Source organism: Phyllobates terribilis, unplaced genomic scaffold, assembly GCF_046119375.1.
Source record: "Phyllobates terribilis strain yellow unplaced genomic scaffold, ASM4611937v1 Scaffold_2__4_contigs__length_985480577, whole genome shotgun sequence".
In the NCBI taxonomy this organism is placed as follows: domain Eukaryota; kingdom Metazoa; phylum Chordata; class Amphibia; order Anura; family Dendrobatidae; genus Phyllobates; species Phyllobates terribilis.
Window position 1 is genome coordinate 379336080 of NW_027362762.1, and position 25234 is coordinate 379361313.

Below are 25234 nucleotides of genomic sequence, written 5' to 3' on the forward strand. Positions count from 1 at the left end.
TGGAGGAGAGAGCCGACTGCTTCCTGTTGCATCATTGCTTTCAACTGTAAATGCATCCAGGATGAAGATACAGTTGTAAGTGTGATGCAGGTCCTGGTGTAGGACCTAGCCGAGTTACAGACCACATGACTCACGAATCCTATAGCGGCTATATTAGCGGTATGCCACTGCATTTAACGTATATTGGAAGAAAGCTCCTGGCGTTTATGTATCCATCTCTTGGGGTGGTATACATTGGTATACCTGTTTTTGCTGGATCAATCCACAATACACCAAAAATATATACTGAGTGGAATTGTTTCTTTAAATGGAGTCTATGGAGAAATGATGACACTATGTTTTCTAAAGTAATCCTGTTCCTGTCCACTTCTTCAAATATAGTGAGGAATGTATTTGAGGGGTACTACTCATCCCTTAAATTGCATTGTATAGACTAACACGTGCATCCCTAAGCTTTTCTGATACATTGCTTTTGTTTACTTATTATGTTTGTCAAGATTTTTTTGAATTCTTAAGAAGGAATTATACAGAACTAATACGTCTATGGACGGTTTGAGATATTTAAGCCTTTTTTTCTTTAGTATATTTAATTGACTATTAATTTTGTTTGGAGAAAGTGAAAAATATAGAAGTGAAAAAGATAGCTGTGAAAAAGTGTTCTGCGTGACATAGACGAGAATTAAAAGCAGACCAGTAGATGGTGCTCACAGACTTGCAGGAGAAAACACCTCCTTGGCTTGGTAAGACGAATGTAGAAGCCAGCATCATTTGCCAGGCACAAAATGTCTGAGTCCGGCTTCTATTGCAAAACAACCGCCTGTGCATTTTACATGCTTTGGCTGGTGGCATTCTTACTGTATTATTCTCACGGCTATGTGATTGTAAATTCAGTTTCATGGTCAGTCACCAATGAGGTGGAAGAAGAATTGGACAGCTCATCCACTGAAGATGCTTTACCAGCACTATTGGAAGACACAATCAGCATGTGGAAGCAGAGCTATCCAGCTTCAGCTTACAAAGAGGAGAGGGAGATGAAATCCAGGCCGGGGCCTGAGATGACCAAACCGATGATGATCTCCCCATCCAGGATGTTCTCCTACAAGAGGGAGAGCAGTACTGTCACAGAGAGCCCTTCTTCTCTAGCTGCCCTGCAGAACAGACTGCTCACAAATGCCAGAATATTAGCCCACAAAAGCAAATGGGGGACCCTAGCAACGCTTTCCACCCAGGAGACTGTAAGTGCTTTGTGTCTGCGATGTGCAGTTGCATTCATCCATCCCTGATCAGAGCTCATTGTCTTGGTCTACTTCTGCTGTACAGTTATGGCTTTTGTTTTACAGGCTCCACAGCGATTAGCTGCCAGAAAGATGCAGCGATATGAAGCAACCGTCCTTTAATGTTAGACATGTATCATACTCCATCATATGTTTATACGTTCATCACAAGGTCGTTTCAGCTTTACCGTTACGTTACGTTTTATTTGCAAAAAAAAATGATCATTTCACAAAATATGAGGGAGATGTAAAGAACATGCTACTTATACAGAAGACTATTTGTAACACTGGTGAAAACATCTATGTCAGGGTTCGCTCACATCTGCAAATAAAAAAATCGCTCCCATGTTCATCCCGAAAAGTTGGACGAGTGTCATGCATATGTCAATCTGTATATCATGCAAGTGCTATGCGAGCGTGCGATTTTTAATTATCGCCTAGCATCCGTATGTCATCCGCAAGCAATATACGTTTTTAACATCATCTTTTACGTACTATAATACTCTGTAAATTAAAGCTAGTTGTCATAAATAATAAAGCAATCATATATAAAGAGATAGATAGATAATATATAGATAGATGATAGAAAGATATTAGATATATAATAAATATTATATAGCTAGAAAGATAGATAATACAGTCATGGCCGAAAGTATTGGCACCCATTCCAGGAATTGAAGTATTTCCCCAAGAAAATTATTGCAACACAAAGAACAGAGAAAAAAGGGGAAATTGGACATAATTTCACACAAAACCCCCAAAATGGGCAGGACAAAATTGTTGGCACCCTCAACTTAAAGGGGTTTTCCCATGAACAAAAGTTCCTTTTAATCAATCGATCCTGGAATGATAATAAGTTCACAGTTTGATGTGTTTAAATAAAATGTTCCTGTGCTGAGATAATCTTATAAATGTGTTCCTGCTGTGTACTGTGTAATGTCTGTGTCTGACCGTGCAGGAGCATGGTGTGATCATACCACAGCACCTGCGCAGGGGAGAAAGCAAAAGAGTATACAGACATTACAGAACGGGATCACAGCTAATTCTTTCTTTGAGGTAAAATATTGTTTAAAAAAAAAAGTGAAATATTTTACCTCACAAAAAGAATCAGCTGTGATCCCCTGCTGTAATATCTGTATAGTCTTTTCCTTCCTCCCCTGCCCAGGAGCTGTGGTATGATCAGACCATGTTCCTGTACGGTCAGACACAGCCATTACACAGTACACAGCAGGGGCACATTTATAAGATTATCTCAGCACAGGAACATTTTATTTAAATACATTCAATTGTGGAAATTATTGTTATTCCAAGATCTATTGATTAAAATCAACTTTTGTTTGTGGGAAAACCCCTTTAATATTTGGTTGCACACCCTTTGGAATAAATAACTGCAATCAATCACCTCCTATAGCCATCAACAAGCTTCTTACACCTCTCAACTGGGATTTTGGACAACTCTTCTTTTGCCAACAATTTTGTCCGGCCCATTTTTGGGGTTGTGTGAAATTATGTCCTATTTCTCCATTTTTCCTCTGTTCTTTGTGTTGTTCCAGTACACACACAAAAGTATCATTGCAATCATTTTCTGGGAGAAATTCTTCATTTTCTGGAACAATTTCAATGGTGCCAACACTTTCGGCCATGACTGTAGATAGATAGATAACTAAATAGATATGCTGCAGATATATAATTTTACAACCCCCCCTATATATTATAAACTTGCACCCTTTAGTGCCTTTCATGTGAAGTTTGTTCTACAGCTGTTCAGGCTTGTTTAATTTAATAAATAAATGGGAAAAAACTACGGAGTGTCCCCCCTTATTTTTTTAAACCAGCAAAGGTAAAGCAGACAGCTGCTCTCAGAATAGATATATAGAATAGATAGATGGAATAAATAGGATAGATAGACAGTTTGAAAAAGCTTCTCAGAACCGAAACAAAGGCTTCTCAGTTAGAACCAAAATGTCGCCATTATGGGCTCTTAAATAGCATTTTTCACTTTCTCAAATTAGTGTGCTGCCTCCATTTTTTCTTTTTTTAAATACTGAAGGTTTGTTCTTTACCTGAGAGGCTTGGCACCCTATTTGCTGGTGCTGTTTCTTTTTTTATTTTTGGATAGAAAGGATAGATAGACAGATAGATAGATAGATATTCTGCAGATATATAATTTCACAACCTCCCTACGTATTATAAACTTGCACCCTTTAGTGCGTTTTATGTGCAGTTTATTCTACGCCTTTTTAGGCTTGTTTAATTAAATAAAAAAATTAATGAAAAAATGAAGTGGGGTCGCCCCTATTTTATGAAACCAGCAAAGGTAAAGCAGACATCTGTAAGCTGATATTATCAGGCTAGAAAAGTCTATGGTTATTGGTCCCTCCCAGCCTAAGAATAGGAGCCTGCAGCCACCCCAGAAGTGGAGCATCACATGAGATGTTGTAATTCTGGCGCTTCACCTTGGCTGTTTCCGATTGCCCTGGTGCATTGGCAATCAAGGTAATAGTAGGTGGGGTTGATGTCAGCTGTGATTTGTCAAAAAATTCTGTTGTATCTGGCCGAGCCTCTCTATAGTCAGATGGAGATTCTCTAGGAGCAGAGCTGGCAGTGAGCACAAGGCATCTAAGGAAGATGGACTGACTTTGGCGAAGCAAAGTGGTGACTATAGTGAGTGGGGTGGCACTGAGAAGGCGTGCGAGACGCCGACGTGACAGGTATTTAGGATGAAAATTACTTTGTATTTCGAACCATCCCTTTAACTTTTTTTAAACTTAACAGCAACAAGCCATGGTAATAAGGGATGGCGTCACAGATCATCAGTGTTGATGATGCTGCATCCACTTAGCAGCCAAAGTAGTTAGGACAATGTTGGTTAGGGACATCATTATTTTTGTGCAGAGACTGCCAGTGCTGGGGCGGGATGCGGAGCACAAGTATGAGTATGCCTTCTATTGCTTTCCAACCATGTCTTGCCGCTGTCAAATTTAAAACTGAATGGAGAACTCCTTTAACGCATTGATCAAGATAAGAAAAATTGGGACAGGTAGGGTGGTTGGGAAAGGGGGAATTGCATAAAATAATTAAGGGCCTGATAAATTCCCCACTTCTCAGTGCCACTGCTCCCACCAGTATTAGTTTACTCTGTTGCATCAATGGCATCCCAAGTACCTGCAGGACAACTGGAGCCCTCATGTAGGTAGTCAGGGACGTCATTACTGCAGCACTGTTGAGGGCAGGTTCCTTGCACTGGGCACATGGGTAGTCAGGGACATCATCACTGCAACATGGCAAATCAAGAATGACAGTGTGGGACCATGAGGAATTTTTAACAGGTGAGTGATTGGTGTTATTATTTTTGCCACTTTGCCCAATTTTTTATTTTTGATCTTGGAAAACTCCTCTTCAACAAATTGGAAAATAAATGGTCAACTAGAAATGTAGTTCAATAGTGAGATTACTAAAAGTTTTTTAGGCATGGATTGATTAAAATAATAAATGGAGGCATATTCACTTTCCAGCACCCCCTGCGGATTCAGCGCAGGTTGCTCCAGAGGCCTTTGCCATCTCCAGAATCGGAGTCTGCCCTATTTGGAAGTCACAAAACCATTTCAACCTGTAACTGAGATGTTTCTCTAATGACACACTCCTCTAGTCACCTGACCGCTGCAGCCAATTACAGACTGCAGCAGTGCCGTGGCTTCCAAAGAGGGCAAACACCGCTTCTGGGACCAGTAAAGACCTTTGACGCGGCCTGCACTGGATTCATGGGTGTTGGAAGATGAGTATACCTCCATTTATAATTTTTAATCAATGCATGGCTAAAAGAATACTTTACTGGTGGATCCCTTTAAAGGAGTAACACATTTTTCCTACTATCTGGGCTTCAATAGAAATCAATATATACATTAATAAAAACAAAAGTAGAGCATTATATCGTTGCAACATAATTCTACACTGTAAAGTACAAACTAAAGAATTATTCAAACATTATGTATATAACTGGTTATGTATCCCTTTCTTTTACCCTATTCTTAGATACAAGGAGCACCTTTTGGGCAAGTGCTGTTAACTAGTGATGGTCCTATGGATAACGGTACTGGAGTTCCTTACTTTTATATTCCTCCCAAGTCAAGCATCATCACAGATTTGATGAAGAACCCAGTTGTATCTTTCACATTTGCAGATCCAAATGGAGATATTTGCAGGTAACAAAAGAAACACTTATGGGAAGCATTGAAATTTTTCTTTACTTTTATTAAAAGAGATTCTGTCAGAATGATCCATCCCCACCCCTCGACCAAACTGTTTATATCGCCATGTTGCTCTCTGAAAAAATGTTGTCTATTACTGATACAATCTGTTGCTCCCTTACTGAACTATATTGCTTTTTAAATGTATAAACAAATGAAGCTAAAGTGCTCTGGGCATGATCAGAGAATTTTAACTTTATTTGCATATTAATTAAAACTGCGATATTTCAGTCATGGAACAACAGATTGAAGTAAAGGTGTGGATGACATTATCTTTCAGAGAACAACACCATATAATCAATGTGGGGGGAGTGAATCGATCAGACAGATTCTCATTAAAAGGTCACTTTTTGTAGGAAGTTTGGGTGAATTACAATAGTATCAGTATATTTTAGGACGTGGCAACTGTTGGTAAAATACATGCAGTGTAACAGCCACACCACAAAACAGTATATAAGAATGCTGCAGTAAACATTCTTATATAATATATAGCTGAAACCAGAAGTTTACATACACTATATAAAAAGACACATATGCATGTTTGTCTCAATATCTCACATGAAATCAGAATAAACCTTTCCCGTTTTAGGTCAATTAGGATTTCATGTCAGATATTGAGAAAAACATGCATATGTGTCTTTTTATATAGTGGATATAAACTTCTGGTTTCAACTGTATTTCTATTTCATTTTACTGACAGTTCATTATATGCAAATAATCCACAGCGTCATAGCACTTGGCAGGAGCAGCATTTTTTTCAATGCAATACAACCACATAACTGGTAAAATTGTTCCTTTCTTGTCTTGAATTCTCAGAATGTGAGAGACAATAGTTCAGGGTCCTGGAATGATTGACCAAGTAGCGATGGGTAATAATTAATGCCATGCACCTACAACACTTCAAGTTTTATTTACTTGAGATCCAGGTTATGGGATACTAGAGGAAAAACAATGACTCTTAGGCCAGGTTTAGGTTAAGTTCCCATTGTTTTTGGTGAGTTTTAGACACTTCGTATTTTCACTACTCAAAAATACGCAGCGTCTTACAGTTCCAGCTCAGTGGATGGGATTTATAGAGATCTCATGTCCACTGTGCTTTTTATTTACTCAGCGTAAACTGACCTGTGATGTTTGAAATCCGCAAAATGTCAATTTCTCTTGTGGGTACGCTGAGTTTTATGTGTGGATTTTCCCCATAGTATTGTATAAGATGTGGGAAATCTTCAGGTAAAAAACACATATGAGTTTATAGTGTATTTCCACTGCAGAAATGCACTAAAAATGTATGTAATCCGCATATGACTGTATCAATAAAGTATTGTCAAAGCCATATACCAGGAAGCATTAAAAACAAAGCAGCTTTATTTAAAGGAAACCTGTCAACAGATTTTCCCAATATAAAGTACGGCCAGCACCTTTAAGGCCTCTTTTACAGCATTCTAGTATGCTGTATGTACATCCCAATCCCCTCTGTGTAGCATAAAAAAAGACTTTTTATTATAGCACCTGTAGGGATCCATTCTCTCTGGTAGGCATTATTAGGTAGCAATCACACAGGCAATGCAGTTTTGGTCCAAACACATGCAGTTTGTATTACTTTCCACAGGTTGCACAGCATCAAAACAAAATCATACACATAAATCCCTAGCCTTGTCCAGGCACTAACTAAACAGGACAGACCCTGGCTACTCATACACGGCTGAGCTAGCCCCAACTCAGTCATTTCAAACAGCTATTGACAATAGCAACCACTGATACATGCGGTTCCCTGCACATGACCTGTACAGTCTCTTCTCGGAGAGGGATTCTGATCTCTCTCTCTCGCTATATCTCTATTTCTCTCGCTCGCCAGTGTTAAGTCTTGTACTGCCTGGTAAGGAGTGGAGGATTCGATTTTCGGTAGAGGTGTTTAAGGAGAGTTGTTCTGTGACTGTTGCTTGGTGTTCCGGCTGTGTGCATAGTCCCATCCTCTTCTATTTTTGTTTACCTTCCTAATTCCTACGGTGTTTTCTCTCTGTTGTCTGTGAGTGCATATTTTGTATGTTTTGTATTTTCATTTATCCCTGCACATTTTTCCTTGTTTGTCTGATTTGTGTATTTACATACACTATTCCTCTCTGAGTGGGGGAGGGGACAGATAAGGGCTGATTCAGCAGAACAGCAAGGTGACTGGCCCCAGCATCTTCACCATCAGAAGTAACCTAGGGAGCAGGGATAGCTAGGGTGACCCTAGCGTTAGGGACACTGTAAGAGCCACTGGTCCCGGGTTATTAGACAACAGTATCGTGACAGTCACTATTTATCTACTTACTTCAGATGCTTACACATTATATTTTTATTCTAGGTTATATTTGTTTTTTAATGGCCACACGTGTGCTGGCCCTTGTTTTTGACCATTTCATCCTACTTGGAATTTTGTTCCCATTTTTCAGTAAATATTATGGTGAAATTAATGGTGTAATTCAAATCTTGTTCAGCAAAAAAACAAGCCCTTATACAAGTATTTTGGAAAAATAAAACGTTATGGCTGTTGGAAGACAAGGAAAAAAAACAAAAATGCAAGATAGAAAATTGAAAATTGGCCATCTCAGGACTGAATTGCTTTTTAAACTGCTGGGAAATATGAATTAGATGTCAGTTTAGGTCAGATACTGGATTTAGGGATTTGTTTGGTTTCTGCAGTATTTTAGAGAGATTGAAATTAACCATTTGTTTATGCTATATTTTCAGAGAAACCATCACAGACCCTCAGGACCCACAGTGTGCTGCATTAACACTCATAGGTCAAATGGGTCACGTTCAACCAGATGGGACAGATTTTGCCAAGAAAGCGCTTTATTCCAGGTAGTAATGTTGTATTTATATAATACAATAAGTAACATGTGGCCTGTGGAACCTAAAAAGGATTTTGGGCCAAAAAATAAAACTGGCCATATACACTGCTCAAAAAAATAAAGGGAACACTTAAACAACAGAATATAACTCCAGGTAAATCAAACTTCTGTGAAATCAAACTGTCCACTTAGGAAGCAACACTGATTGACAATCAATTTCACATGCTGTTGTCCAAATGGAATAGACAATAGATGGAAATTATTGGCAATTATCAAGACACCCTCAATAAAGAAGTGGTTCTGCAGGTGGGGACCACAAACCACATCTCAGTACCAATGCTTTCTGGCTGATGTTTTGGTCACTTTTGAATGTTGGTTGTGCTTTCACACTCGTGGTAGCATGTGACGGACTCTACAACCCACAGAAGTTGATCAGGTAGTGCAGCTCATCCAGGATGGCACATCAATGCGAGCTGTGGCAAGAAGGTTTGCTGTGTCTGTCAGCGTAGTGTCCAGAGGCTGGAGGCGCTACCAGGAGACAGGCCAGTACACCTGGAGACATGGAGGGGGCCGTAGGAGGGCAACAACCCAGCAGCAGGACCGCTACCTCCGCCTTTGTGCAAGGAGAAACAGGAGGAGCACTGCCAGATCCCTGCAAAATGACCTCCAGCAGGCCACAAATGTGCATGTGTCTGCACAAACGGTTAGAAACCGACTCCATGAGGGTGGTATGAGGGCCCGACATCCACAGATGGGGGTTGTGCTCACAGCCCAACACCGTGCAGGACGCTTGGCATTTGCCACAGAACACCAGGATTGATGAAAGCAGGTTCACACTGAGCACATGTGACAGATGTAACAGAGTCTGGAGACGCCATGGAGAGCGATCTGCTGCCTGCAACATCCTTCAGCATGACCGGTTTAGCAGTGGGTCAGTAATGGTGTGGGGTGGCATTTCTTTGGAGGGCCACACAGCCCTTCATGTGCTCGCCAGAGGTAGCCTGACTGCCATTAGGTACCGAGATGAGATCCTCAGACCCCTTGTGAGACCATATGCTGGTGCGGTTGGCCCTGAGTTCCTCCTAATGCAGGATAATGCCAGACCTCATGTGGCTGAAGTGTGTCAGCAGTTCCTGCAAGATGAAGGCATTGAAGCTATGGACTGGCCTGCCCGTTCTGTGGCGCCCTGCTGCGCATTGGTGCCACAGATCCTAGAGGGATGCATGGACGGACTTCTCCACAAGAGGCCCTCATAGCATTCACACACCTAAACCCTACCACCTCAGACCACCAGAGGGAGCCCGGATAGGGATATATATATACTGGAGGGTGGAGTTAGGCAGTCAGTCTGTTGAGAGGAGCTCCTGCAGAAGCTAGCCTGCAGTGGAGCTCAGTCAGTTCAGTCCAGACTCAGAGAGCTCGAGTTAGTGACGACGCCAAAAGAGCGGTGAAGAGTAGCAAGGCCTACCGCCCGTGTGAAGCCTAGTGAGGGCCCCGAGCGTGGCCGAAGGCGAGTGGAGTAAGCAAGCAACATAGGGGGCAGAGGAGCTTAACCAGCTCACCCCAAAACCATTTACCGGATCCGCGTCTGCAGGGATTCCTTACATCCATCAGAAACAACCGGAACCCCTGGCGAACTATATGTCCCAGCAACACCAAAAGCTGATTACGTACCAGGGTCAGGAGTCACGGAGGCCCAAGAGACCAGGGAGTGTGATCTCCAACAGAAGGCCCTACCACCAGGTCAGCAGGTGCAAGACAGAGACCAAGTTAGGCCTAGCTCCAGGCAGGTCAGAAACTTATCAAGGAAAGGCAAGGAACAGGAGGCCCCACTCCAACTCACTGGGGAGAGTCCTGATATGCACCCTTCATCCTGAAGTACCCTGGACCGTGCCAGAAACACCACCAGTAAAGGTACTGAAGTGAACTGTTGTGTGTGTGCCTATTCTTCCTCTGACCCGGCTGGGTCCCCTCTGTCCTGCATCCCTACACTTACGCTGCCCTGAGACCCCGCTCCACCTGTGGGGAGCCGCACCAACTAAGCTGCCTGAACACCGGCCTCAGAGGACTGTCGCAGCGCTGGTGATCCTCACCAGACACCACAGGTGATGTCACGAACATTCCCTATCCCATATAACTTTCCCCTTCTTTTAAGAGTGACCCACCGCGACATCCTCCGAGATCAGGCAATAACAAGGCCCGGGTGCCGAGTCGTCCCCATCCCATGGGTCAGAGGTCATACAGGCACGTGGAGGCCACACACAGTACTGAGCCTCATTTTGACTTGTTTTAAGGAGATTACATCAAAGTTGGATCAGCCTGTAGTGTGTTTTTCCACTTTAATTTTGGGGGTGACTCCAAATCCAGGCCTCCATTGGTTAATAAATTTGATTTCCATTGATGATTTTTGTGTGATTTTGTTGTCAGCACATTCAACTTTGTACAGAACAAAGTATTCAATGAGAATATTTCATTCATTCAGATCTAGGATGTGTTATTTGAGTGTTCCCTTTATTTTTTTGAGCAGTGTATATCAGAAGTTAGAGCAATGACTAAAGCTTTGTTTCTTTTACATACATACAGACATTGGCATTTTGACATGATATGACTTCTGTCAGACATTTTTCCATCACTTTTTACTGCTGCAGGTTGTATCTATCATTTTCATTTGTCTCTGAGTTAATGCACAGTACATAGTACACAAAAAATGAGGGAGACCAGATCTCCTGTTATTATGTAGAATATATTGAGCAGCATCAACAGCAGGGACTTTATACAGCAGTACTGAACAGTGTTGCTGTAAATCCAGGACCTAGTGAGGTAAAACACTAACTAGAAAGCAGCATCTGTGTGCCTGTACCTCTTTCATTCTGCCCCTACCTCCCTCTTCCCTCTTCACAGACTTTAATATGCAGCTATTTTCTTATTATTCAGTGAGCTTGCAGCCTTATTTATTTTGATCAAGGTATTTTAGCTGTTTTTCAGAGTGAATGATGAGTTTAGTAGGCAGGGGAAAAAAGTGGCCTAGAGGTGTAGAAAAAAAACATTAAAAAACATTTTATCATATAAAGATATCATAGTGTACAACACCACACTGTATACAATATAATACAATACAATATACAACATAAGCAAACATTTAATATATGAAATGTAAACTGCATTACTACCATCGATTATACTAATAAAACTGTCCAATTTGTGTATGCCCACCAGCCATGACAAGGAGACCTTACTCTGATGGGACCTAAACTTTTCTATCAGACATACAGTACCTTTCCTGGGCCAAAAGCCTACAAAAATAAAAGGCAGGTAGGATCCAGCACTAATTAGAAACAACCCTAGACTGATGGGAGAAGCTCAGCCAACTAAGGAGTCAGTCACCACCTCCAATAGTATACTACAAAAAAACTGACCAACAACTCTAATAGAATGAATCAAATGTTGAGAGGTGCAAATTACTGTAACTGCATAATACACAAACCAAAGAATAGATCAGCACTCTGTATACTTTAAGACGTATGCAAACATTGGATATATGAAATTTGGACTGCATTGCTGCTATATTGAATATATTCCTAAAATGAACACTCGTAGCACACAGATTGGCCAATTCATAAGAGCCCATCAGCCACTACAAGGCAATCTCTCTCTGGGTAGGACCCTTGACCTAATATTTATTAAACATATCTCTCCCGGACTAAAAGCTTAAAAATTTAAATGGCAAGTAGGATCCAGCACTAATTAGAAATATCCTTAGACTGGTGGTCAGCCAAATATGGAGGCAATCACTACCTCCAATTGTCACGCTCCACTAAGGAGCCAGATGGCGCACGGCGAGATGGATGGGAAGGGAACCACTGCGACTAGGGAAAGATTGCACCCCTGAGTCTTGCCCTGCGTGACCCTGAGCTCTCTGACATCCCTAGATGGGTTCTTTCACCCTGTGCGGCGATCACATTCCTAATCCCTGTCTTGCCCTAAGCACGGCCCTGGCTAGTGCGTGGGGCAGCAGGTACTCTAGTCTTGCATAATAATACAGACACAAAGGGAAACGGAGAAGGGTAAAGAAAACTGCAATCACCCTCAGCGCACCCAGACTAAGGAATGGTAAGTAATGGGAGAGGAAGGGTGAGGCAAATCAAAGGGGAGATAAGGAGAAGGAAAACACCAGACCAGCTTCCAAACAGCAATCTCCAGAGACGACTCCTAATCGGCTTCTCTTTCCACGGCTCACAGCTCCCAAATCAACTCCAAGATATAGCAAGCTATCAGCGGCAACTACTCAAGCTAAGAGGTGAGTATTTATATTAGAGGGGAGTAGAGAAATCAGAACAGCTGAGATAACTCAGCATGAAGAGCTCTAGGAGACAAACAGAACTGTTTAACCCTTGCAACAACAGAGCAAGGGAAATCTGCACAGCTAACTGGACGACAAAGCAGATCCAACTAGTGCTGGTGCATGTGTAGCCAGACACTGCGCTCTTCTGACCCCTCTATGTCGCTGTATCCCTGTGACAGCAGTAGTAAAAGGCAAAAAACAAACTGACCAGCACCTCCTAAGGGAATAAAGCTAGTGTGAACAGGTGCAAACTGCTGTTACTACAGCTGCATATTTCTCAGATAAGATATGTTACAAAGTTTATTATTTTTGCTTGTACTATTGTTTTATGCAATGTTTGGTGAAACAACATTGATAATTTAAATTTGTTTTCCCTGTCTCTCATATTGATGGCCTACCTTTAGAATATTAGGTCCGTTTGGGTCCAACTCCTGACCACATACCCTATATTGTTTACCAGGCACAGCTTTCCTCATGTTATAGTAGTGGTGCCTTATGATGCAGCATAGTCCCATTTACTTGATAGGGACTAAATAGGAGTGAGCTGCAATAGCAGACACTAACTACCAAAAATACATAGGTGTGCCTGGTAATGCATCAATGGGAATGCTACTACCTTTGTGTAATGCTTCCCTTATAGTTATTAGCTTAGCACCATTTTATCTTTAGGCTTCATACACACAATGCTTTCTTGCTTAGTTATACTTTGAGAAAGGTTTTTTTGATCTTACAAGATGGGATGTAATCCTGTCCCTGTAAACATACAGCTTCTGTATACAGTAGATGCTTGCTGACGATCAGGCAGATCTATTAATACTTTAAAATGTTAAACGTCATATGATAAATTTGGTGCAACTTGCTATATATGTTAGGCATTTTTCTTGCACCATCTGTTAGCTGATTTATGCTTTATATCTGACCATTTAAATCTGTTTTCCCTGACTCTCACATTGATGGCTTATCTTTTAAATTCATTTCGGGTGCAATGCTCCCCACATCCCCTTCACTGTTTACCAGGCACAGCTTTACAAATTTTATATTGGTTGTGCCTTGTAATGCAACATTGTTCCAGCAGCATTTGGCTGCGTGCAGGTGCCGGGCAGGTTAGTAACGCTATTAACCTGCAGATTAACCCCATATCTGCAGGTTAATAGCATTTTTGCTGGTGACAGGTTCCCTTTAAGATCTTAACACAGAGCAGGTTTTATTAATGGTGGAATCTGGTAACTATTTAATCCAGGATATATAGTATTTCTCCTTTCCATATGTGTTTACTATTATGTGCTGATCTGGCTATTTCTGTGTCACTATCTACGAGGCATCTGTGTAATATGTTTTTATAGTAAATTATATGTTTAATAAAATGACATTGATTGAACATGTTGGCTAGTTTACTTCTTCTGTCCTGGGGTTTATTCTCTATGTTTCCTCAAGATGTTGTGTTTAGTATGTTGTATTAAAGTGCTATGTACCTCTATTTTATAAAAAAAAAGGACACTTTTTGGCTGACTAATACATTATGCCTAGTATATCTTTCCCATTTTATTCTGGAATATAATGCAATTTTACAAATGCGGTGCATAGTACTTCTATAAAACAAAGTATGATATATTTGTAACATTTCTTGACATTTTTTAACACTGACCTTGTTAAGGCCCACCTTGGAAAAATATTTGCCCTTGACATATTCTGTAACATAAGCAGAAAAAATATATATATTCATTTTTATCTCTTTTTCCACAGGCATCCTGTTATGAGAAAATGGTCTCAAAGTAACAACTGCCTCCTAATGAAAATGAATATAGAGCACATCTATGTAACAGATTGTTATGGAGGAGTGTACAGCCTGCCCCTGGAAGACTACTACAAAGTGACCCCTAAATGAGCAGTTCTTCTTCTTCACTGTTACATAGCATGACCATACCCATGAGAGTTTATAACTCTGTAACAGAAAGGCTGACGGCCGCTTACTTGAAGCAGTCACTGTCTGTCTCACTGTAAATGTGTTTCAGAGGGTAAATATGTTCTTAAGTACGGTATTCTGTCCATTGTGCTGAAACTTTGGAATTTTAACATGAACTAAGCTATATTTATGATGCTAGGGATCGTTTTTCTAACAAAGCAAAAATGATTCTAGCAAATGTCTGTTTTGGCCAATTATCAGCTAAATAATATGCACATACAATCATTTTCTAAACCAACAGCATTTTCTTCATACAAAGTCTGGCAAAGTGGATTTGTTTAATCATTTATCAACTGCTTTTATGCGTTAATTGCATTACTGGCCAAATACAAAAATAAATGTACAGTGAAAGGGCAGGAATTGGAAGGTAAAGAAATTGTAAAGCAGTTCTTGTTCTTGGGCACCTTCTAGACCAGGGATATCAAACTCAAACTCACAGAGGGCCAAAATGAAAAACTTGGACAAAGTCACAGGCCAACCAGTATAATGGGCCCCACACAGTCATCCAAACAGTATAATGGCACCTTAGAGCTTTCCATACAGTATAATGGGCCCCACATAGTCCTCCATACAGTATAATGGGCCCCACATAGTGCTCTATACAGAATAACGGGCCCCACATAGTCCTCCATACAGAATAATGGCCCCCATAGAGTCCTCCGAAAAGAATAATGGACCCCACATAGTCCTCCATACAGAATAATGGCCCCACATAGTCCTCCATACAGAATAATGGCCCCCATAGAGTCCTCTATACAGAATAATGGACCCCACATAGTCCTCCATACAGAATAATGGCCCCATATAATCATAATCCTCCATACAGTATAATGGGCCCCACATAGTCCTCCATACAGTATAATGGCCCCACGAAGTCCTCCATACAGTATTATGGGCACCACATAGTCCTCCATACAGAATAATGGCCCCCCACATAGTCCTCCTAAGAGAATAATGGGCTCCACATAGCGCTCCATGCAGAATAATGGGCTCCACATAGTCCTCCATGCAGTATAATGGCCCCCACATAGGGGTGGTGGTTCTGGTATCGCGGGCCAAATATAACCACCCTGCGGGCCAGATTTGGCCCACGGCCCAGAGTTTGACATGTGTGTTCTGGATAAATAATACGACTAGTTATCTATCCAACTGGTCATCATTGGCTCAGCTACATTTTATCTAGTGCCTAAGGGTACCTTAATCCTTGGGTACAAAGCTTAGCTCTTCAGTTGTAGTTTAGATAAGTTGGTTGCTGAATCTGCAGTGAAATTATTACTGTTCTGCATCTACAACTTTACCAATAGGAACTAAATGCGATTGAAAAAGAAAAATCAATTATTCTAAGATGAAGTGTTCTCATGCATGGGCACAGGATTTAATGAAAATCTGTCATAAAAATATAATTATTTTAAACAGAAGATCAATATTTTTTTAAAGCACCACATCAGCATTTTTTTTAATGCAGCACTGGAGTGGTGCTACTAATATAAGATCCCTGCCCCTACTATCAAACTTACCTGCCACCGTCTTCATCGTTGATCAGTGCTGCTCCAGTCGGTCACCTGTAGTTTGTAACCTCCCGGATCGCTCTAGTGTTTGCAGTCACTTTTCAATATAAGGCTATGAAAGCCTCGTTCTGGCCTTGTTCTGGCTCTCATAGACTTGCATTGAGAGCTTGTGACCATTACCCCTCACTTCCGGTCAGAAGTTGCGGTCACAAGATGGAGGCGTGGGACCGGAAGAGCTGAAGACGGAGAGTGGTGAGTAGAACATTAGGTGCAGGGTCCTTACGTTATTAGCACCACTCCAGCACTGCAATACAAAACCCGCTGGATTAGTGGTTTAAAGGGAACCTGTCAGCTTATTCATGCTGCCAAACCACAATTGCAGAAAGGTATAGTATTCTCCAAAATGCTGCGACGTTTCAGAGAATATATACTTTGAAGATACGGCTGACAACCATAACCATAGACCAGACTAGTCCAGTGCCGCCCCTGGCCGCCTCTTCCCAGCACTGACAAGTGAGAGACGAGCCAATCAGCTTCAGTAGCACTGTTAAGAGCCAGCCAGGGGCGGCACCGGACAAGTCTGGTCTCCAGCTATGGTCTTCAAAGTATATTTTCTCTGAAACATCACAACACATCTGAGAATAATATATCTGTCTGTAATCGTGCAGCCAGGCTGTGATTTATGCTGCCTGCGGTTTGGGCAGCATGAATTTTCTGATAGATTCCAATTTATGGGACTAACTATCCCACCAACATCAATTATCACCTATACAGAAACAGGTGATACATGGATGATTAGTGGGGTTTCAACCAGTGACACCCATAGTGATCATAAGAATCTGGTCCCATGTCCATGTGTGAATAAAGCGGCAGCGTGCATATGTGACCACCCCTCCACTCACAGACTAAGGCCACGGCTCCACTATCAGTATTCAGTCAGTATTTTTTCTCAGGAGTGGGTGATAAATGCAGAATTGGTGACTTGTTTCTATTATACCTTTTCTCTGATTGTTCGTCACCTGATTTTGGCTCCCACTCCTGAGAAAAAATACTGACTGAATACAGATAGTGGGGTCGTGGCATAAATGTGTAAAGTGAATGGAGTTGTGTCACTGGTCACGCATGGGCACTCAGGGGACAAGTTAACTGTATTCTTAGGGTCGGTGGTGGTCCGAGCAGTCAGACCGTCACTAATCATGTATTTTTCACCCATCCTCTGTATAGGTGTTGTTCGTGGAATAACCCCTTTATAGGACATAATACAAAATGTAGCAAATGTGCAGTCCCTAAAAACTTCTTTTGCACACAAATGCCCCAAATGTGCAAGGATTTGGAAGAAGCAGCATTATTTACACGACGGCTCAATTCTACAGAGAATTCTACAGAAAGGCCACATGCTAATATCTGGTTTATTAGAATTACCTTTAGCCAATTTAAACGTATGATAAAATTCTATGTAAATTTACAATAATAACTATACGATAATAAATAAAAAAAATTATAATAATGCAGCTAAATGCTGATCAAGAAATCAAAATCCAGCTCTATTTCTATGCAGCAAGTGCCTCTGGAAATGTTAAATGGGGTGTCCACTAATGGACGATCCCAGCTTAATCGTTTCAGGGTCCCATTTTTGATGTACAATAAAAAATGATCTTGCTAGCCAGAAAAATCTATGTAAATACTTTTATACCCAGGAAAGTCAAAAGTATTCTAAGAGTGCTTTATAAACGTATCACTCTTAGGGCTCGTGCAGACGACCATATAACTCAGACAAGTGCTATCCATGGTTTTGAGCACTCGTCGCCGTGTTATTTTATGGGGCTGTGCACATGTCCAATTTTTTCCTCAGACCAAGTCGGTCCAAGGAAAAAATGGCAGCATGTACGATTTGCCTCCTAGAATCAGATCGCACTTGCCCATCCAAGTCTATGGGTCCGTGGAAAAAAATTGGTCTGCACTCAGATGACAACCAAGTGCAGTCTGATTTTCACAAACTGACATTATAGAGAAGGTGGAGAAACTTTTTTTTTCTCTCTACCTCTGAGAAAAGTGGACAACGCCTGAATAAGTACCAGAAAACAGTAACATGGGAGTCCGCCCAGTACACACTGACAAGAATAGCTTGCATGTTTTTCAATAGGTGAATGATCATTACTGCATAGCGGAGCAGCAAGAAAGCTTCAGTTCACACCCAATTCCCCGACAGACCCAATTCAAATCAATGTCTGTCAGTGTCCACGTTGTTACATGGGAGATCGGATCTCTCCGTATTATGGCTTCCTTCATGAACAGAAGCAGTGATGTAAGTGTGAACGAAGCCTAGCTCTCTATAGGTCATCCAATAAGCAAGGTGTTGATAAAAGAAGAGTTAATTAAATGCCATTTTCAGATTTTATTTATCAGATGATATAAATACCCAAAGCACGTTGTCCTGTAAAGATGAATGAATGAATGTATATAACACATATGAATGTAACATGTTTTTAAATCTACATGGATATCATGTAAGGTTCACTTTAATGGTTAGTGATCACAGTACAGTATTCAAGATACCTAAGAAGTGCTGAAGGGCAGGAGGAGATCAGATATACAAAACCAAACAGAGCACCAAACCGAAAAAAACACGCTAGTATATTGTTGTCTATACCGTTCTGGCCAATATTTTATACTGAAGCCAGGAGGAGAAATTAAGGTTCTGGCATCAGTGGGTATGGGTTGGCAGTATTTCCTATGGGAGAACCAGTCCACTTTCCCTTTAAAGTAAACTTATACTTGATGTATCTGCATGCAGGTGCTGAACTGACAAGTATAGGGTTTGTGGGAAAAGATATATGTAAATCTCTACTCCCAATGAGTCCAGTGAGCGTTCCTACAAGATGACTGACAGCTACTGTCACATAGGTAATGCTGTTAGGCTCACTCATTTCCTATCAATAAGACTATAAGAAATATATTACAAGTTCCACTGAATCAGTTCCCACAAATCTATACATCAATATTCTCTATCCCATGAGGTCCACAAATACGGCAGCATGTAAACCTAACACCAGCACAGGTCACTAAATCAAGTACTCTGTACAACAAGGGTGAATAGACAAAATGCCCACCTACATCTGGAATGCCAGAAAGGAAAAGTGAGTCCCTTGCATTCTGCGTCTTCCCCAAAGTGGAATATATCAGTGCAGTTCAATACACCACCCACTCCCACCCACAAGATGCTTATATGGACATGTAAATTATTGAAACATAAGTACCTTTACTTAAGCAATCCATTGCTTAATGACATTGCTCCAAAACAATGTTTTATTCCATATGCAAATGAGGCTACAGTGCTCTTGCATGCTAAAGCACTTCCTGAGCTTCTGCCTCCTGACTCTATTCCCATTCTAGGTCCATGTATTTCTGCTTGGCTGAGTAGTCTAGCTAGTGTCTTGTCAGTGAAGCAGAAGAAGTTGGTGCTAGGTGAGGAATAGAGCTGGGGAAGCAGAGGATCCGGAAGTGCTTTTGCACGGCCAGAGCACTTTAAACTCATTTGTATATGGAATAAACTTTTGTTTTGGAGCAATGGATTGCTTAAGAAAAGGTACAGATTACCTTATGTTTCAAAGACCTTAATGCCCATATAAGTAACTTGGTGGGGGGTGGATTACGATAACAGATTAAGTTTAATAGGCTCTCCTTTCTCTTCTGATGAAAGGTTATACAGAGCAGAACTTTATTGCCCCACTCAAAAACAGCACACCCTGGTATCAGGTTCTCTTTTTCTGAATACGTTCTGTGGTTTTAGTGCACTGTTTGGCTGTGCATTCACATTTGTGCATTTGCAGATGTATGACATATAACACATACAGTTATATGAAAAAGTTTGGGCACCCCTATTAATCTTAAGCTTAATGTTTTATAAAAATTGGTGTTTTTGCAACAGCTATTTCAGTTTGATATATGTAATAACTGTTGGACACAGTAATGTTTCTGCCTTGAAATGAGGTTTATTGTACTAACAGAAAATGTGCAATCTGCATTCAAACAAAATTTGACAGGTGCATAAGTATGGGCACCCTTATCATTTTCTTGTTTTAAATACTCCTACCTACTTTTTACTGACTTACTAAAGCACTTTTTTTGTTTTTTTAACCTCATTGAGCTTTGAACTTCATAGCCAGGTGTATGCAATCATGAGAAAAGCTACTTAAAGTGGCCACTTGCAAGTTGTTCTCTTGTTTGAATCTCCTCTGAAGAGTAGCATCATGGGGTCCTCAAAACAACTGTCAAATGATCTGAAAACAAAGATTATTCAACATAGTTGTTCAGGGGGAGGATACAAAAAGCTATCTCAGAGATTTAACCTGTCAGTTTCCACTGTGAGGAACATAGTAAGGAAATGGAAGAACACAGGGACAGTTCTTGTTAAGGCCAGAAGTGGCAGGCCAAGAAAAACATCAGAAAGGCAGAGAAGAAGAATGGTGAGATCAGTCAAGGACAATCCTCAGACCACCTCCAGAGAGCTGCAGCATCAACTTGCTGCAGATGGTGTCACTGTGCATCGGTCAACTATACAACGCACTTTGCACAAGGAGAAGCTGTATGGGAGAGTGATGCAAAAGAAGCCGTTTCTGCAAGCACGCCACAAACAGAGTCGGCTGAGGTATGCAAAAGCACATTTGGAGAAGCCAATTTCTTTTTGAAGAAGGTCCTGTGGACTGATGAAACCAAGATTGAGTTGTTTGGTCATACAAAAAGGCGTTATGCATGGCGGCAAAAAAACACAGCATTCCAAGAAAAACACTTGCTACCCACAGTAAAATTTGGTGGAGGTTCCATCATGCTTTGGGGCTGTGTGGCCAATGCCGGCACCGGGAATCTTGTTAAAGTTGAGGGACGCATGGATTCCTCTCAGTATCAGCAGATTCTTGACAATAATGTTCAAGAATCAGTGACAAAGTTGAAGTTATGCAGGGGATGGATCTTTCAGCAAGACAATGATCCAAAACACCGCTCCAAATCTACTCAGGCATTCATGCAGAGGAACAATTACAATGTTCTGGAATGGCCATCCCAGTCCCCAGACCTGAATATCATTGAACATCTGTGGGATCATTTGAAGAGGGCTGTCCATGCTCGGCGACCATCAAACTTAACTGAACTGGAATTGTTTTGTAAAGAGGAATGGTCAAAAATACCTTCATCCAGGATCCAGGAACTCATTAAAAGCTACAGGAAGCGACTAGAGGCTGTTATTTTTGCAAAAGGAGGATCTACTAAATATTAATGTCACTTTTCTGGTGAGGTGCCCATACTTATGCACCTGTCAAATTTTGTTTGAATGCAGATTGCACATTTTCTGTTAGTACAATAAACCTCATTTCAAGGCAGAAACATTACTGTGTCCAACAGTTATTACATATATCAAACTGAAATAGCTGTTGCAAAAACACCAATTTTTATAAAACATTAAGCTTAAGATTAATAGGGGTGCCCAAACTTTTTCATATAACTGTATATGTCTAAAGCAAATGTGAGCGTGTGCCATACATCAAAATATGTCTGTCTGAATTTCGATGTATACGTCATCTATGTCTACATTATTAAACAGTAACCTTTTTTTAATTCTTTTCTCAACTAGCTTTTAATGGTATAGACAGGAAAACGTAAACATTTTAGATATATTGAAATGTACTGCTTTACAATTCTATACATCTCCCATTGATAATAATGTATATATCTTTCATGCACATTTCTGCAGACTAACTTAAGAATGAACTTAAAAAAAAACACAATATGATGTAAACCGGACAAAACATAGTCAAGAGAACATTTATTTTTTGCTGTCTAGCCCATTTTAGTCTATGGATACGCTGCCATATATTACTGAATACAGTTTTTTGCTGTAATTCAGGCGAATACGTCCAGTGGAGTGCACTGTATGAATGTGACCCTAGTGTCACACTTCAGATATTCTATTCTAATGTCTACAAAATTTCCTGTATGATAAATAAGTAAAATAATTTGATTAAAAAAAACAGTGGATCCAGCAAATGTAATACTTCACCTTTATGAATACAGCATTTCTAAAGCCTCTGGCACTTGTTCCACCCACTGTATAGTCCTCAATGAAAGGAGCCGTTGTCCCTTGATACTTTAAGTAATCTTCAGAATTAGAATAAGATTTCCAAGTAATGCCCTCTTCAGCGACTCCACATACATAAGCCATCTGCTGTTCTGTAGTTGCACTGGTTCTCCCACTATGTTCTAATTTTAAAAACCATAGATCACAAGTTAAGAAGCATGAGCTGGGTGTTTGCAAAAAAAAGTCCATAAATCTGGACAATTGGGGTGCAGCTGAGGGTTTGGCACAATATGCCATCATGTTTTTTGTATGACAGTTTGTTACCTACAAATAAAATCATTTAATCAAGTACACTCGTCTCAGTAGATAGATTTTATATAGATCAAATGTTTTTTTTGTGAGTAGAACCAAATAATATGCTAGCAGCCAGATGACTGCCACAATCAGAAATATCTTTGTTCCAGACCGTAAAATAATTAGGGCTTGAATGGGACTCCTTTTGTCTGCTAACTTTCCAAAAAAATCAGCCCTAGCGTGTGCATACAGCTTCATTCATCATTTATTTTTTATATAACATCTAGTCCGGGTGGATCAAAATCGTTTTCACTGAGGGCCACATCAGCATTATGGTTGCCTTCAAAGGGCCACTTAATTTTAAGGGCTCATGCAGACATCCGTGCAACACGTTACGAGCACGGATTGCAATGCGTGGACTGACCAGGGGCTATAAGAGTGCTGTCCCTGGGTAGCAGATCTATAAGTCAGCTGTCCCTGCGTAGTAGGGCTATAAGAGTGCTGTTCCTGGATAGTAGGGTTATAAGAGTGCTGTTCCTGGGTAGTAGAGCTATAAGAGTGCTATACATGGGTAGTAGGGCTATAAGAGTGCTGTTCCTGGATAGTAGGGCTATAAGAGTGCTGTATCTGGGTAGTAGGGCTATAAGAGTGCTGTTCCTGGGTAGTAGGACTATAATAAAGCTGTCCCTGGAAAGTAGGGCTATAAGAGCGCTGTCCCTGGTAAATAGGGGCTATAAGAGTGCTGTACCTAGGTAGTAGGGCTATAAGAGTGCTGTACATGGGTAGTAGGGCTATAAGAGTGCTGTACCTGGGTAGTAGGGTTATAAGAGTGTTGTTCCTGGGTAGTAGGGCTATAAGAGTGCTGAACCTGGGTAGTAGGCTATAATAAAGCTGTCCCTGGAAAGTAGGGCTATAAGAGCGCTGTCCCTGGTAAATAGGGGCTATAAGAGTGCTGTACCTAGGTAGTAGGGCTATAAGAGTGCTGTACATGGGTAGTAGGGCTATAAGAGTGCTCTACCTGGGTAGTAGGGTTATAAGAGTGTTGTTCCTGGGTAGTAGGGCTATAAGAGTGCTGAACCTGGGTAGTAGGCTATAATAAAGCTGTCCCTGGAAAGTAGGGCTATAAGGCTAAGTGCCCACGTAGCGTTTTTCAAGCGTATATGCTGCGGAATTTCCGCAGCATAAACGCTTGTTAAACGCTAGGTAATCTGCCCCCCATGGTCCCCAAGGGGATTCCGCAAGTTCTATGCCCATGCTGCGCTCAAAAGTCCGCAGCATGTCCATGAATTTTGCGGAAGAGCGGCGTAATCGCCGCCATTGACTTGCATTGAGACGCACATAATCTGTGTCAGTACATTTGTACAAGCGGATTATATGCGTTTCAATGTGCGGATGGTACCCAGTTCTGGAGGAGAGGAGACTCTCATCCAGACCTGGGTACCATTGTACCTGTAAAAAAAAGAATAAAATAAAAAATAAAGTTTATATTCACCTTCCGACGGCCCCCGGTCTCCTTCCCTTTGCTTGCGGGCAGGACTGAAGGACCTGTGGTGACGTCACAGCCATGTGACCTCAGGTCCTTCAGTGCAGTGTCCCGCGATCAGCTGGCAGACAGGAGCGAGCGCAGCAACACACGCCGGGCCATCGGAAGGTAACTATAGGCTCAATATTAAGTGTAAAACCTGTACTCCACTTAGGATCACAGCTAGAACAGATCACCATTATGAAAAAAGTTATATATGTGATTGTGTGTAAAACAAAGCATACACTTACCATAGAGCCTATTGACTGAATTCTTTACAAACATGAAGAACACGTAGGGCTAGATTTCTGAAGGTGTTTTTGCCAGTTTTCTGTGAAGTTGCATAAAATTTTTGCTACGATTGGCGTTTTTATGCCATGTCCAGCCAGCTTTGCCAAAATAGGTGAAACTGGGGCCGACAAGGTGTGGCTAAGCCTGCCTCTCTGCGTAGCCAAACTCAGCGCGTGATATCGCAAGCACCACCAACAGAATTGATGCTGCCGGCCGTCCTTGGTGACACTATCCACATCTCAGTATCACTTTGTAGTCACCAACAAAATGGTTCCGCACTGTGATCCTAAACATTATCTTCCCTTATCCTTTTGCAAATTCCCAGAAGGGGAGGAGATGGGTGACATCACACACATGTGAGCAGACCCTAGCCATTTTTACTGTAGTCGTGATGTGAGCTAGCACTACACTAGGTTTTCATGGCACATTTCAAGAAGCTGCTCCCTCTAGTGTTTAAATTGGAAAATATCAAAAACTTTCTAAAATTATTTTTCATATTTTATACCAATGAAAAATGATCTTTTTTTATTAAAACATTAATCCTTTACATTTCTTCAACTATTCAAAAATGTTTTGGGGGATGACACATTCCCTTTATTTGGATACCTATATATCTTGCAGACCTATTGTTTTTGTGCATAAAACAAAGATTTCTCTGGATTATTCAGGAAAAAAAGCAAGGTGCACAACTGGAATCAAGTCTCATATCTAAGATCAAATATATTTTTATGTAATTAAATGTTTTGCTTCCAAACATTAGTATAAAATAAAGACTCAGACACTTCATAGACAGTTTAAATAATGTAAAGTTTATTATATATTATATGTGCTGGTTACCTCCCATCACTCATGGAGAGTGTACAGCAACACTCAGGACAGGAAAAAACCC

At 41.0% G+C, this 25234-nt stretch overlaps 1 protein-coding gene across 1 annotated transcript; it reads left to right on the forward strand.

The window, feature by feature from the left end:
- The first annotated feature begins 698 nt into the window (after positions 1-698).
- CREG2 (cellular repressor of E1A stimulated genes 2) lies at positions 699-20082 on the forward strand. The gene is made up of 4 exons (XM_073664775.1): positions 699-1235; positions 5307-5476; positions 8252-8365; positions 14441-20082. Exons 1-4 carry the CDS (start codon positions 783-785, stop codon positions 14580-14582), a joined length of 879 nt encoding a protein of 292 aa, XP_073520876.1. The 5' UTR covers positions 699-782; the 3' UTR covers positions 14583-20082.
- Positions 20083-25234: the final 5152 nt, after the last annotated feature.